The 12,416-nt window shown below is 48.7% G+C and overlaps 1 protein-coding gene and 1 long non-coding RNA gene across 6 annotated transcripts in view; one reads left to right on the forward strand and one right to left on the reverse strand.

Annotated features, from left to right (window-relative positions):
• ALDH1L1 (aldehyde dehydrogenase 1 family member L1) overlaps positions 1 to 2,572 on the reverse strand; it is an 81,644-nt gene extending 79,072 nt beyond the window's left edge. For 2 of the 5 annotated variants that reach the window (XM_010380569.2, XM_010380566.2), the window contains exon 1: positions 2,213 to 2,572. In XM_010380569.2, coding sequence (XP_010378871.2) covers positions 2,213 to 2,219 — 7 coding nt within the window. In that variant the 5' untranslated portion in view covers positions 2,220 to 2,572. Of the gene's footprint in view, positions 1 to 960; positions 1,162 to 1,722; positions 2,128 to 2,212 lie in introns of those variants that run through there. The other 3 variants (XM_010380570.2, XM_010380567.2, XM_010380568.2) reach the window with 3 other exon arrangements.
• The window catches only part of LOC104675906, a 29,545-nt gene continuing 18,389 nt past the window's right edge, over positions 1,261 to 12,416 (forward strand). Inside the window, exon 1 of the long non-coding RNA XR_749851.2 lies at positions 1,261 to 1,791. This is a non-coding gene — a long non-coding RNA (uncharacterized LOC104675906). The remainder of the gene's footprint in view (positions 1,792 to 12,416) is intronic.

Below are 12,416 nucleotides of genomic sequence, written 5' to 3' on the forward strand. Positions count from 1 at the left end.
ACCCAGCTTCTAGTCCCTGTGAGGCTGGGCCACCCTGCAGGACTGCAGCTCTGGGCCCTCTGTTCTGGTGCTGGGGTCCTGGGGCCCATGAACGCAGCTCTAGCACCGAGCAGAGGCTCGGCCCAGAGGCCAGCATTCCACTGCAAGGTGTCTCACTTCCCCGTTGCCCTTTGGAGGGCCCAAGGCTGACCCCTCTCCTGCACTCAGCCTTTTTGGTCTGGCACTTGGCAGGGAGGCCACTTTGTCCCTTGGGGGTCATGCTCTACCCGCTTTCTCTCCCACAGCCCTCGGAACAGGCAACAGGACCCATCCAGAGACCTGACCCTCTGGACCTTAGGCCTCAGGCCAACCCTGAGTAAATCCATCTTTGAGCCTCAGTCTCCTTTTCTCTATAAGGGACGCCACACCATTGTCTCCCCCCATGGCCGTGAGAGTTAACGCTAACAAGAACACAGCAGCCGGCGGAGAGTGACAGCTCACGCCTATAACCCCAGCACTTTGGGAGGCTGATCACGAGGTCAAGCAATCAAGACCAACCTGGCCCACATAGTAAAACCTCGTCTCTGACAAAAATACAAAAATTAGCTGGGTGTGGTGGCACTTGCCTGTAGTCCCAGCTACTCCAGAGGCAGAGGCAGGAGAATTACTTGAACCCGGGAGGCGAAGGTTGCAGTGAGCCGAGATCGTGCCACTGCTCTCCAGCCTGGGCGACAGAGCGAGACTCTGTCACAAACAAACAAACAAACAAACAAACAAACAAACAAACAGCAGCCAACATTCTCCGAGGGTTTCCTAGGGCCAGGCGCGGGGCAACCTCATGTAATTCTCATGTAACCTTGGGAGGCAGCCACTACTGTTTATTGCCCCTCCGATTTTAGAGACAAGAAACTAAGATTCAGAACACAAGAAACTTGCCCAAGGTCAAGGAGAAGTGGAGGCGTGGGGAGGAAGCCAAGTCACCTGACACCAGTGCCCAAGCCTCCAAGTCTGAGACTCCTGATTAAATTCCGTCTCCGTCTGCACTTTGGGAAGATTCTTTCCTCTCCTAGGCAAGTGCCCGCGGGGCCTGAGCTCTTGATAGCGGGGCCCCAGGAGCCACGTTGTGGGGTCTGCTACCCGGCCTCCCTCTGCACACGACCGCCCACTTGAGCGCAGTGGCTGGAGCTGGGACTACAGCGCAGCCCCTGAGCGCGCACGCGGACCCCTCCAATCACAAGAGGCCCTCGTGCCAGGCCCCCAGATTTGGCCAATCAGGGAAGACGTTTCCCTGTCCCAGCATGGGGTCGAGGGACCCAGGAAACAGGTAGTCCCCAGTCACAAATCATCGTGTCACCTTCGGCTGGTCCCTGTCTCTTATCGAACCTCTGTTTTCTCTTCCATAAGCCGGACCAGTAGTGCCCACCCCACAGGATGGCGCCTTCTCCGTAAGGGCCCCACCACCGCGGCCGGCCAGATCCTCGGCGGGCCAGTCCTGGCGCTGCGGTCCTTTAGCCTGGTGACCCCTGGCCAGGTTCAGGCTCAATTGCTCCAAAGAACTCCGGACCCGTACCCCGAGCCCTGCGTCCCAGCGGCGAAGTTTATGGGCCCCGTAGGAGCCCTTGCGGTGAAAACCGAGTCCTGGAGCCCTCGGAGCCCGCGGAGCCGCCGGAGACCCCGGAGCCGCAGCCAGGGCAGCCTCCCTTCCACCCGGCGTCCGGCGCTTTCGAGAGAGCAGAAACTCACCGCGCGCAGGAGTTGGTGCGGGCGTCGCCGGCAGGTTAGACTTCTGTGAGCCGCAGCCCCGAAACTGGGGTTGGTGCCGACCCGTCCTGATAGCCAGGAGGTGGGACCGGTCCCCGCCAGTCCGCGAGCTCTGGTTAAGACCGGAGCCCGTGAGGGGTGGGGCGCGGGGCTGGCTGAGAGTCAGCCGAGTTGGGGCGGCGCTCACTGGTGGTGGGACTGTGGCGGGAGCTCCGCGCACCCTCTCCGGGCCGGTCTATAAATGCCATGTAAAAGCCTACCCCGCAGGGGCCTGCGCTCCTTCCCGCTTAGGTCAAGAAGACTTGCTGTGGACCCTTTTAGAATTCCCAGGGCTTTGGGAAGGCCCAAGCACCCAGAAAGGCTGGCAGTTCTGAGCACTGGCAAGGGTAAGTGGGCCAGAAGAGACCCTCGCCAAGCCGGTGACTCACTCACTCACTCACTCACTCTCACTCACTCTTGATGGGCCAAGTACCTGCCATGTGCTATGAACACAGCAGAGCCAAACAAGACGCTGCCCTCCGGGAATTTGCAGCTCCTTGCAGAGGCGGCCCCTTAGACAGCAGCTGCGCATCCGGCTGGATAGCGGCGCTTCTGCCCGCCCAATGCCTACCCGCCTCTCCGAGAGAAAAACAGCCCCTGGTTTTCTCTCTGCAATTCCCCTTCTCCACTCTCTCTTCCACCCAGTCCTGGTGCCGCAGACCCCTCCCCCTGCTTCCCAGGGATCCTGGCCAGCCCCGTCTCAGGCAAGGCCATGTAGAATGCCGGGAGTGATAACGGCGTATTGTTCCTGACTGCAAGCCTGTGTCCAGGCGACTCCTTCTCCTGGAATGCCCTTCCCAGCACACCTGCGGCCGCACTGCTCCGTGCCCTGCTAAGCCTCACTTCTTTTGAGGCATCCCTCTTGCTGAGCCCTAGCCACCTGGCCCTCTGCTCAGTGCCTGAACACATCAGGCTTGCTGCAGCTCCTGCCTTTACCTCTCTATCTGTAGTGTTCTTTCAGAGCCTGCTCCCATATGGTATCACATATCAGATATCTGATGCAGAGCCTTAGAGAGGCTGTTCCAGGTCACACAAACTAAGGAAGTCCCTCAGCCACTCCCTGTCACATCACCCTGTTCTATTTCCTTCACAGCACTTAATTGTATATCTGATATTTCCTTGTTTCTTTGTTTGTTCATTATCTGTCTCTTCCACTAGACTGTAAGCTCTTTGAGGGCAGGAAATTTGCCAGATGTATTCACTGCTGCATCCCCAGTACACAGTGATGGCTTGTAGCAGTTGCTAAATAAATGTTTGTTGAATGGCTTAATGCATGTATTTTGCTCGCGTAAGCCAGTATGGACACCCAGGATTGAGGTGGCCTGTGCCTGCCGATCCACAGGCCTGTTTTCAGGCACTGTCCCCTTGTTCTTTAAGCTCCAGCTTGCAGGTATCCCCGCTGTCCCTCATATCTGTGGAACTTCTCAACTCATAAAGTTTCCACGTGAGGTTCATCTTTGTCCAGACAACCCCTCTCATTCTTCAGGAAGTTCCTACTAAAATGCCATGACTTCAGGGAAACTTTCCCTAGCCTCAGCCTTACTAGGACAGATTCCTCCATTATGCGATCACAGAGAGGCCTGTAATTTTTCTTCATGAACCTCTCTCAACTGTTTTTTGTTGTTGTTGTTGTTGTTGTTTTTTGAGGTAGAGTCTCACTCTGTTGCCCAGACTGGAGTCCAATGGTGCAATCTTGGCTCACTGGACCCTCTGCCTCCTAGGTTCGAGTGATTCTCCTGCCTTAGCCTCCCGAGTAGCTGGGATTACAGGCATGCACCACCACACCTGGCTAATTTTTGTTTTTTAGTAGAGGTTTCACTGGGGTTTCACCATGTTGGCCAGGCTGGTCTCAAACTCCTGACGTCAGATGATCCACCTACCTCAACCTCCCAAAGTGCTGAGATCACATGCATGAGCCACTGCACCCGGCCTTCAACTGCAATTTTATCACTGTTTCTGGGATTGCTTGATTAACATGTCTCTGGACAATGATGGCAAAGACTAGCTTATTCTCCTGGGAAGTCCCCAGGGCAGAATGCATGCCCTGTGTGTGGAAGGTGCACCACGCAATCTGTAGGATAACTGACTGTCAGGGGCCTGCAGTGGGAAAGTGGTGTGTTCTGAGCTTGGGAGCTAAAATAGAGAAGGCAGATGGGCGACAGGAACTACTGAATCAATGGCTTGGAGGTTGGACACCCCAAAAAGATGTATTAGGAAATCAGAGAAGAATCCATACTCTTAGAGGTATGGAGCAGAAGAGGAGGGAAATTTAAGCAGAAACGGTTCTGAAACCATATGGTTTCAGAGTAGAAAATGTACCAGATGAACTAGGGGATCTGGTTAAGAAGATTGTTGAAGGTGCCTCCTCCTGGCTTCTTCTTGTTGCTTATACTAAAATGTAAGAGAAGGAACATAAGTCAAAAGAAGGATTGTTAAATAAAAAGGAACCAGAACCTGGGTTGTGAAAATGTCCAGCTTCTCCAGATGTCATCTGATGCTAAAACTAACAAATGGCTTCCAGGCAAAGAGCAAATGCAGCCCGGAGCCAGGAAGATGGCCTAAAGATGAAGCCAAGGGTATGGCCATGAGATCTTTTGTAAAATCTTCAAAGAGATCAAATGGACACCTCAGAATATTTTGTTAAATAGTAGGATTTCTAAGAAGCTTACAGTTGTCCTTGACAGCTGTCTCAGCAGAAGCCCAAGGGAGAGACAGGCTTTCCTCAAAGAGATGTGTGGGTTTGACAGTTGTCTAAAGGCATGAACCTCAGTGAGATCTACAGGAGACATGTAACATTTTTAAAAGAATTGTATTAGCAAAACAGTGTAGACTTAGACTGAAAGGGTCAGAGACAATATAAAATGAAAACAGATCTGCAGATTCCTCCAAATTCTGGGAGGAAGCAAGCTAAGAAACTACACAGATATGAACCTGGGCTACATTTCATGGAAAAGAAGGGATGACTTGCGGAACAGAACAAAAAACCCACAGGGTGGAGCCAAGACCATGGAGAATCACTCTGGGGCCAGAGTCAGACTAAGTACTATTCAAGGAACTTTCAGGACCTACCCAGGAAGATTTTAGCATTGTCGTGGACTAGTGACTCCTGCATGCCTCCCATCCTTGTCCCCTTTGGAGCAGGCACATCTACAGTGGTTATCCTATGCCTGTCCCACCAGTGTATGTCAGGTCGGTGCAGCGGGGGAGGCACAGTTAATTTGTCTCTAGAATTCCCAAGTCTGCAGATTTAGAACTACCCTACTCAAGGAGCTACACTTGAGGGAATAATACCCCAGGTGCTTCACCTACATCAAAGCCTGATTTAGATGCAGAGATTCTGGACATTGAGCTGATTCTACAGTGGGATGAGGATTTGAGGGGATGTTTGGAGGGCAAATGTATTTTGCATGTGGAAGGATGTAAATAATTTGTGGCCATTAGGTGGACTGTGGTCATTTTAAAACTCTTTGATGCTCTTCCATTCAAGGAGTAGCACATAATTCCTCTGCCTTTGAGTGTAGGCTGAACGTAGTGACTTCCTTTTAACAAACGAAAGATGGTGAAAGTAACTGTGTGATTTCCGAATCCATCCTTTCATAGATCAGATAGAGAAGCTGAGGGTTGAGGTCAGAGAGTGGCAGAAGCCAGCTTGTCCCTGTCCCAAGACTGTATGACACTCTCTGAACGAGTCCCACTGAAACCCTCCTTTGCCAGTTCAGTTCACTGTGCCGGGAATGCCCTTTTTCTTGAAGCCACCAGCTGAGCCCTGCCTGTTCCCCAGGGATGGGCTTGTGCATCATCTCCTTTGGGAAGCCTGATCCCAGCCTTCTCCTTGGGAATTCCCTCACTCACAGCACAGACCACACTCTAATGCAGCTGTTTATATGTGTGTCTGTCTCCTTCTCAACTGCAACACCTCTGAGGGCAGGGACAGGGCCTGTTTCATCTGTGTATCCCACAGCCCTATATAGGCCCTGATGCAGGAGAGGCACCTGCAGTGAGAGTGGCTGAATAAGCCCTGCAGAGAGAGCCTCTGCTCGGGCTTTCCGAAGGGCCCTGGTGGCTAAGTCCTACCAGGGAAAGCAGTGTGCACGTACACAGCCCGGGTCTGGGTAGAACAATGGGGGCTACTGCTCCAAAACAGAGGCAGGTTAGAAGGCAAGCCTGGCTCAGGGCTGTGTGACTGGGGATGGGATAGACATGGGTTCTCTTTTTGTTGTATAATGATGATTCAGCTTGTTTTTGGGGAATCAGTAACTGGGACTGTGTGTACGCTGCAAAGGAAACATTAACTTGAAGGTCATAGCCTGTGGGAAATCAAAGCGGGCAGGCCAAGTGACCTAGGCTTGTTTTTTTTTTTTTTCGGTTGTTTTTTTAAAATTTGGAGCCAGTGTTTCTCTTTATCTCCTGGGATGCCTCGTTCAGATACTTCTACCCTGCCTTGTGAGTTACTCATGATGTCACCTGATCCCCACCCCTTAAAACCTCTCCCCAAAGGGAACCTAGAATTCAAAATAGTTTTCTCCATATTTCCCCTTTAAAGGGCCAGCGTGCAATTTTTCTTATAGAGGTGAAGGTAGGGATGAGCCTTAATACAGCTCTGTGCTACGCACCAGAGCCCACCTGAGGACCTGCAGACACAGAAGAAATGCTTCTGGGCCACAGAGCTTACAGCCTGCTCCTGCCGGGTCCTCTCCAGCCCCACACCAAATCTAACCTGGCGGTGTTGTGTGTTTGCACCCGCATGCCTGGACAGCACTGGGCTGACACATGGCTCCCAGAAACTCATTGCAGAGGAATAAATGAGAAAAGAGGAGGCAGGGACAGTGTCTCTACTCCAGGTGCTTGCACCCCTACAGGGGAAATGAATGTACAGACAGCAGATATCAAAGGTGGGAAGGTGGGAGGGGATGTGAACCATCACAGAGGGGAGACATGAAGAAATGAGGTCTGGGTACTTCAGGCTCCACCTGGGAGATAAGGCCTAGTGAGACTGTGATGAATTTAACCAGCAAAAAATGAGAAAGACATTCCAGTTGAAGAGAATGTAAGAATGATGCACGGGTGCATGCAGGTGGGGACGTGGGTTGTTTTTGAGGAACCAGGAGAAAGCATTGCAGCTGCAGGAGAGGAGCTGGCAAAGTCAGGGGTCACGAGGCCACAACATGGGGTGCAGACTGTGGGTTTCACTCTGTTGTCCAGTGGTAACAAGATGTTCTGATTTCATAGGCCAGCGCAATTTCAACAGCATTCCAGTAACTGACGTTAGATTCTCATTTTCTTGTTTTGCAATGTAAAAACACCTTTAAAAAAATCAATATCCTGGAATATTATTCAGCCTTAGAAAGGAAGAAAATTCCGACACACACTACGACATGGAAGAATCTTGAGTACATTACTCTAACTGAATTAACCCAGCCACAATAGGACAAACGGTTCTGTTCCTATGAGGCCCCTAAAGTAGTCATGTTCATAGAGACAGAAAGTGGAATGAGGGGTGCCAGGGACCATGGGGAGGGGAGAATAGGGAGTTCATGTTTAATGGGGACAGAGTTTCAGTTGAAAAAGTTCTGGAGATGGATGTCGATGATAGTTGCACAACAGTGTGAATGCGCTTAAAAACATAGCACTGTGCACTGAAGAATAGTTAAAATGGTAAATTTTGGGTTATGTTTATTTTACCACAAGTAAAAATAATAACTTAAAAAAATCAGTTTCCACTAGCCATCATGATAAATGAGTTGGAAAAGCTCATGTAGCATCAGAAAGCTGAAAGGAGCAACTGGGTCTTGTTGGAAGCTCTGTCCCTGATGGCCCTAGGCCTGGGCTGGCCTCTGAGTGTAAGGAAATCACCCACCCAGGATCCAGTGCAGGCCAGAGCCTGGCACATGCAAGACAAGTGAGCAGAACCTGGCACTGGTTGGGGAGTGCAGGATGGTGCCATGGCCCAGGGCCAGGGACAGCAGAGCCCTGACCCTGACCCTGACCCTGACCCTGAGCCTGAGGGTTTGGGGTGTGGAGCACTTCATGGAACCCAGAGAAGTGCAGAGTGTAGGGGCTGCTTGGGAGACATGGCAACTGTGATCATAACCTGGAGCAGGGAAGACCCGGCTCCTTCCCTCCCCTCATGTCCTTCCAGGACCCTCCAGTGGCTAAGTCTCTGCAAGTCAGATGCAGAGAGGCCTGGGGCTGCTGCCCTTCCAGGTCAGACTCCAAGCATCAGGCCCCATGAAGGGTGGGGAGTGGACCAGAGGGACTCGCAGATGAGTGGCGCTGTCTAGTCAGTGGAGAGCCCACCTCACGTTGCTCAGTGGAGGGAGCCACACGAAGTAGCTGCAAGAGCGCTGGAAATGCTGCAGGGTAAAAAGAAGTGGCGAGGCAGCTGGAGATCAGCAGTGGCACGACCCGCCACCACCCGAGACTGCACGGACGCTGGGAGGGTGGAGTCACTGTGGAGCTCTCAAGTTGGAACCATCCAGGAACGGGCACCCTGGGCTCTTTAGGAGGAGCGGGGATCGAGGAGACACTGCTGCCATTCCTGGAGCACATGCTGTGAAGTGTTTGGCTGCGAAGGGGAAGGTAACAAGAGAAAGTCATGGTGGGAAGGGGGAAAGGCTGTAACGAGAGAGACTTAACAGTGTAAAAAGCTACTGAGAAAGACTCAGCTGAGAAGGAAAAGTTGAATATACAAGAAAGGGGAGAATCAGTAGTGTCTGTGGTTCCTGAAAAGGGGAGGAAGGGAAGACGTCCAAAAGCAGATTCCAAGGTGGCTTGAATGGCATCATAACCAGAAGGAAGGAGGGAGGGTGGCAGGATGGATGGGTGGGTGGCTAGCTGGATGGTGGGTTTTCTTCACCCATGGTTCATGTTGGTACAAGATCCCCCGCTGGTGGCTTTCCTTCTCTCTCTAAAGAGTGGGGTAAGGTCATCTCCTGAGGTGGGGTGCAGGAGAGGGAAGCTCGAGCAGTCCTTGTGGGGTTGGGGAATGGGAGAGCGGTGGAAGGACCCTGGGCTGTATTGAAGGCTCACTCAGTTTACAGTGGGACCAAACTGCACGTTTGAGACCCCAGATGCATCAGACTACTCAAGAAGCAGGCACGGAGGAAAAGGAAACCCATCTCTGAGTTTACCCAGATGGCTTCAGTGAAAATCAAAGGGCGGTCGTGGACTGCAGATTCTGAGCTGGACAAGGAAAACGCTAGTGAATTGAGAGAAACTATCAAGGGCCCTTTAAGACCAAAGAGTGGGTCATGCTGGAGCGGTTGACCGGAGACTAAAAGAGCAGACCGAGAACAGAAGGTGGAGATGGCGAGTCTGAACGAGAGGTTCCGTTGACGTCGGCTCTGTCATAAAGCAAAAACCTTAAGCAAGTTTAAAGCTTAACTTGTCAGAGTTTATTTGAGAAAAAAAAAAAAGATTTGTTAATTGGGCAGCCCTCAGAACCAGAACAGGTTCAAAGAGCTCCTGGCTGCTACACAGTCAGGCTGCATTTATGGACAGAAAGTGGAAGTGGGGCAAAAAGAGCAACTTAATTGGTTGCAACTCAGCATTGTATCTCACTTGAAGCAGCCGGCTGCCTGTTACTAACTGAAACTCAGATATTTGTGACGTGAGTATACATTTGATCCTTGGACAACACAGGTTGGACCTGTGCGGGTCCATGTACGGGAGATTTTTAAAATAAATACAGTCGGCCCTCCATATTGGCAGCTTCTGCATCTACAACCAAATACAAATAAAAATACAGCATTTGTGGGATGTGAAACCTGCGTATGCAGAGGGCCAACTTTTTGTATTCATGGGTTTCACAGAGGCAATTGTGGAACTTCAGTATGCACCGGTTTTGGTATCCACAGGTGGTCCTGGAACCAATGCCCTGCAGATACTGAGAGACCACTGTGCTCCTAAGTTAATTAGTTACATTTAGCATGAATTACTCCATATTGGCTTGGTCTGCTGGGCCCAGTACAGGAGGCTTCTCCAAATCAGTAGCCTTCTGCAAATTTTATTTAACAATCCCTTGCTTTTGGTCAGGATCTCACCTAGGTAAGAATGTGAATAAAACTTAGGGCATCAGTGCTACTCCCAGTTACCGTCATTTTAGATATTCGGTCTCAACATATCATTTATTCCTAGGTTACAGTGTCCTCATGATCATACTTTTGAGGATTTTTGTCATTCCAATAAAAAGGTACCATTTAATGTTTAGCAGATGGCTGCATGCAAACATTTAAAAATTTTTGAAAGAATACAATGCACCCGGAAGACTACTATTATGACTATTGGGAGCTTGACACCAAGAGTTTAAAGTATGCCCCTTACCCAGGGTCCTCATGAAACAAATCAACTAAAATCGAATAGATCAAACAATAAACCAAATGAAGAGTGCACCCATTTTAACCAAATAGCCTGTTTGTTGTTTTTTTGTGACTGAGTCTCTACAATATCCGATGTATTTATTCATATGCAACAAAAAGCATCAGCACTGACTCCTCCTTGCTCAGCTAATAAGCCATCTCACATCCCATGACTGGGCCAAATCAAAGCAGGAGTCAGAGCAAGTGGACCAGAAGTCCAGTTCTATAAAAGGGACCACAAATACAATTTAAATAGGCAGTTGCATTAGGGATGTTACTAAAGTTAATCACTAAGTGAACTAATGGATCCCTTAGATGATGTAAAGTTCTGGGTTTAGCAGAAAAGATCCAACATTTTCTATTTATTGTGAAGTTCTAACTACAGCATTATCCTTCCAAGTAAAAAAGTAGACATAAACAAACTAGGCATAAACAAGGAAAGCTCAACAGGGAAAGCGTCTCACTAAGAGAAGAGTTTAGTTCCCATGTATTAGGAAAACTGTTCATATCTAATATGTCATCTGCTTCCAGGAAAATTTCCCCATGTCCAGCTTTACCTTAAATTCTACAACAGGTGTGCAGTTCCAGGAATCTTGAGAGGCCCTTTGAGTTGTGAGTTGTGGACCCAACCAAGTTCAAGGCCCCGAAGCTTGGCTGCAGTGTGGGTAGTGATAAGAACTTGCTATGGTGCCTACCAACAGGGTTCCAGGGCAATCTTTCTTTGATATCATTTCCAGAAGATCTTGTCTTCAGGTTCTAAACTGTGAGGGACTTGATTGTTCTCAGTTGGTGGATCATGGAAAGTTTCTTTTATCTGGTGAAAACATACTTTGGCATAATACATGAAAGCTTTACAGTATTTAGTTATATCAGAATTGAGGAGAGTGGGAGATACATGAGATTCCATTATTAAGGGCACAGGCTTCCAATAAATATTACATAAAGGCCCAGTCTATGTATTCTGATGGGAGTGGATCTGATTCTCCGCAAAGCCAGTGATAGTGCCTTTGGCCAAGGCAATCAAATTGACTCAGTTGTCAATTTCAGTTTCTTAAAATGCCGTTTGTTCTTTCAATCTTTCTAGAAGGTTGAGGGTGATGGGGACAATGATAGCAATGATAGTGTCATTGTGTTTGCAATACCTTGTTTAACTGCTTTAGAGTTTGAACAGTAACATAGGTTCCTCTGTTGCAGGAGATTCCTCTCCAGGGGCACCCCAGAAAGGAAACACAATTCTAATAACATATTAGCCACTGTCCTAGCATCAGTTTTCTTACATGGGAAAGTTTCTATCTGACCAGAGAACATGCAAACTATTACAATAACATGCTGATATCCTGTCAAGGATGGAAGCTGAATGAAGTGCCTCCGTAAATATTCAAATGGTTCACCATGTGTTAGAAATACATCACCTGAAGCTTTCATTGTCTTCACAGGATTATGGGTTTGACAAATCAAACATTGGTTATAAACCCTTTTAACAATTTTAGAACAATCACCCTACCAATATTTTTCATAATTTGTATCACCGTAATGAGCTATGGAGTGCAGAGCCCTTAACAATGGAAGCTTCAAGGACTCAGAGAGGACCAAGTGGCTATCCAGGGCCTCCATGAGTCCACACTTCACACTGATTTTACGTCTTTTCAGATACCAATTTTGTTTTTACAAATTGGTGCACTGCACTGTTTATTAAGTAAGTCATCATAGGGGAGCTGACTTTGATGAATCTTATGGAGTTTATTGAAATTACACATCCTAACAATTTCAGTACTGGCTGACTTAGCATGAACATCTGCCAGGGCATTCCCTTGATACTCAGGTGCAGTTTTATAAGTAGGTGTTTTGATTTTAATAATGGCAGTTTGTGATGGTAACAGGATGGCAGAAAGGAGTTCATCTACTTGGAGTTCATTTTTGATGGGGATCCCACTGGAAGTGAGAAGCCCCCTTTGTTTCCATAACATGCTGAAATTATGAAGTACTTCTAAAGTATATCTGCTGTCTAAAAATATCTACTGATTTATCTTTAACTATGTGACAATCTCAGGTAAAAGCAAAAAGCTCTGCAGGTTAGGCTAATTTAAATTGGGGAAGAATTTCCTTTCCTATTAATTCATTTTGAGTGGTAACAGCATACCCCACCTGACATTTTCCTTCTGAGTTTTCAGCCTAAGACTCATCAACAAACAAATGTCTCCTTGGGATAAGCTAATGGAGTGCTTCATAAAGCAGCATGCAAGACTAATGATTCAGATACCACACTCACACTGTAGTCAG

This window comes from Rhinopithecus roxellana, chromosome 1, assembly GCF_007565055.1.
Source record: "Rhinopithecus roxellana isolate Shanxi Qingling chromosome 1, ASM756505v1, whole genome shotgun sequence".
Classification (NCBI taxonomy): domain Eukaryota; kingdom Metazoa; phylum Chordata; class Mammalia; order Primates; family Cercopithecidae; genus Rhinopithecus; species Rhinopithecus roxellana.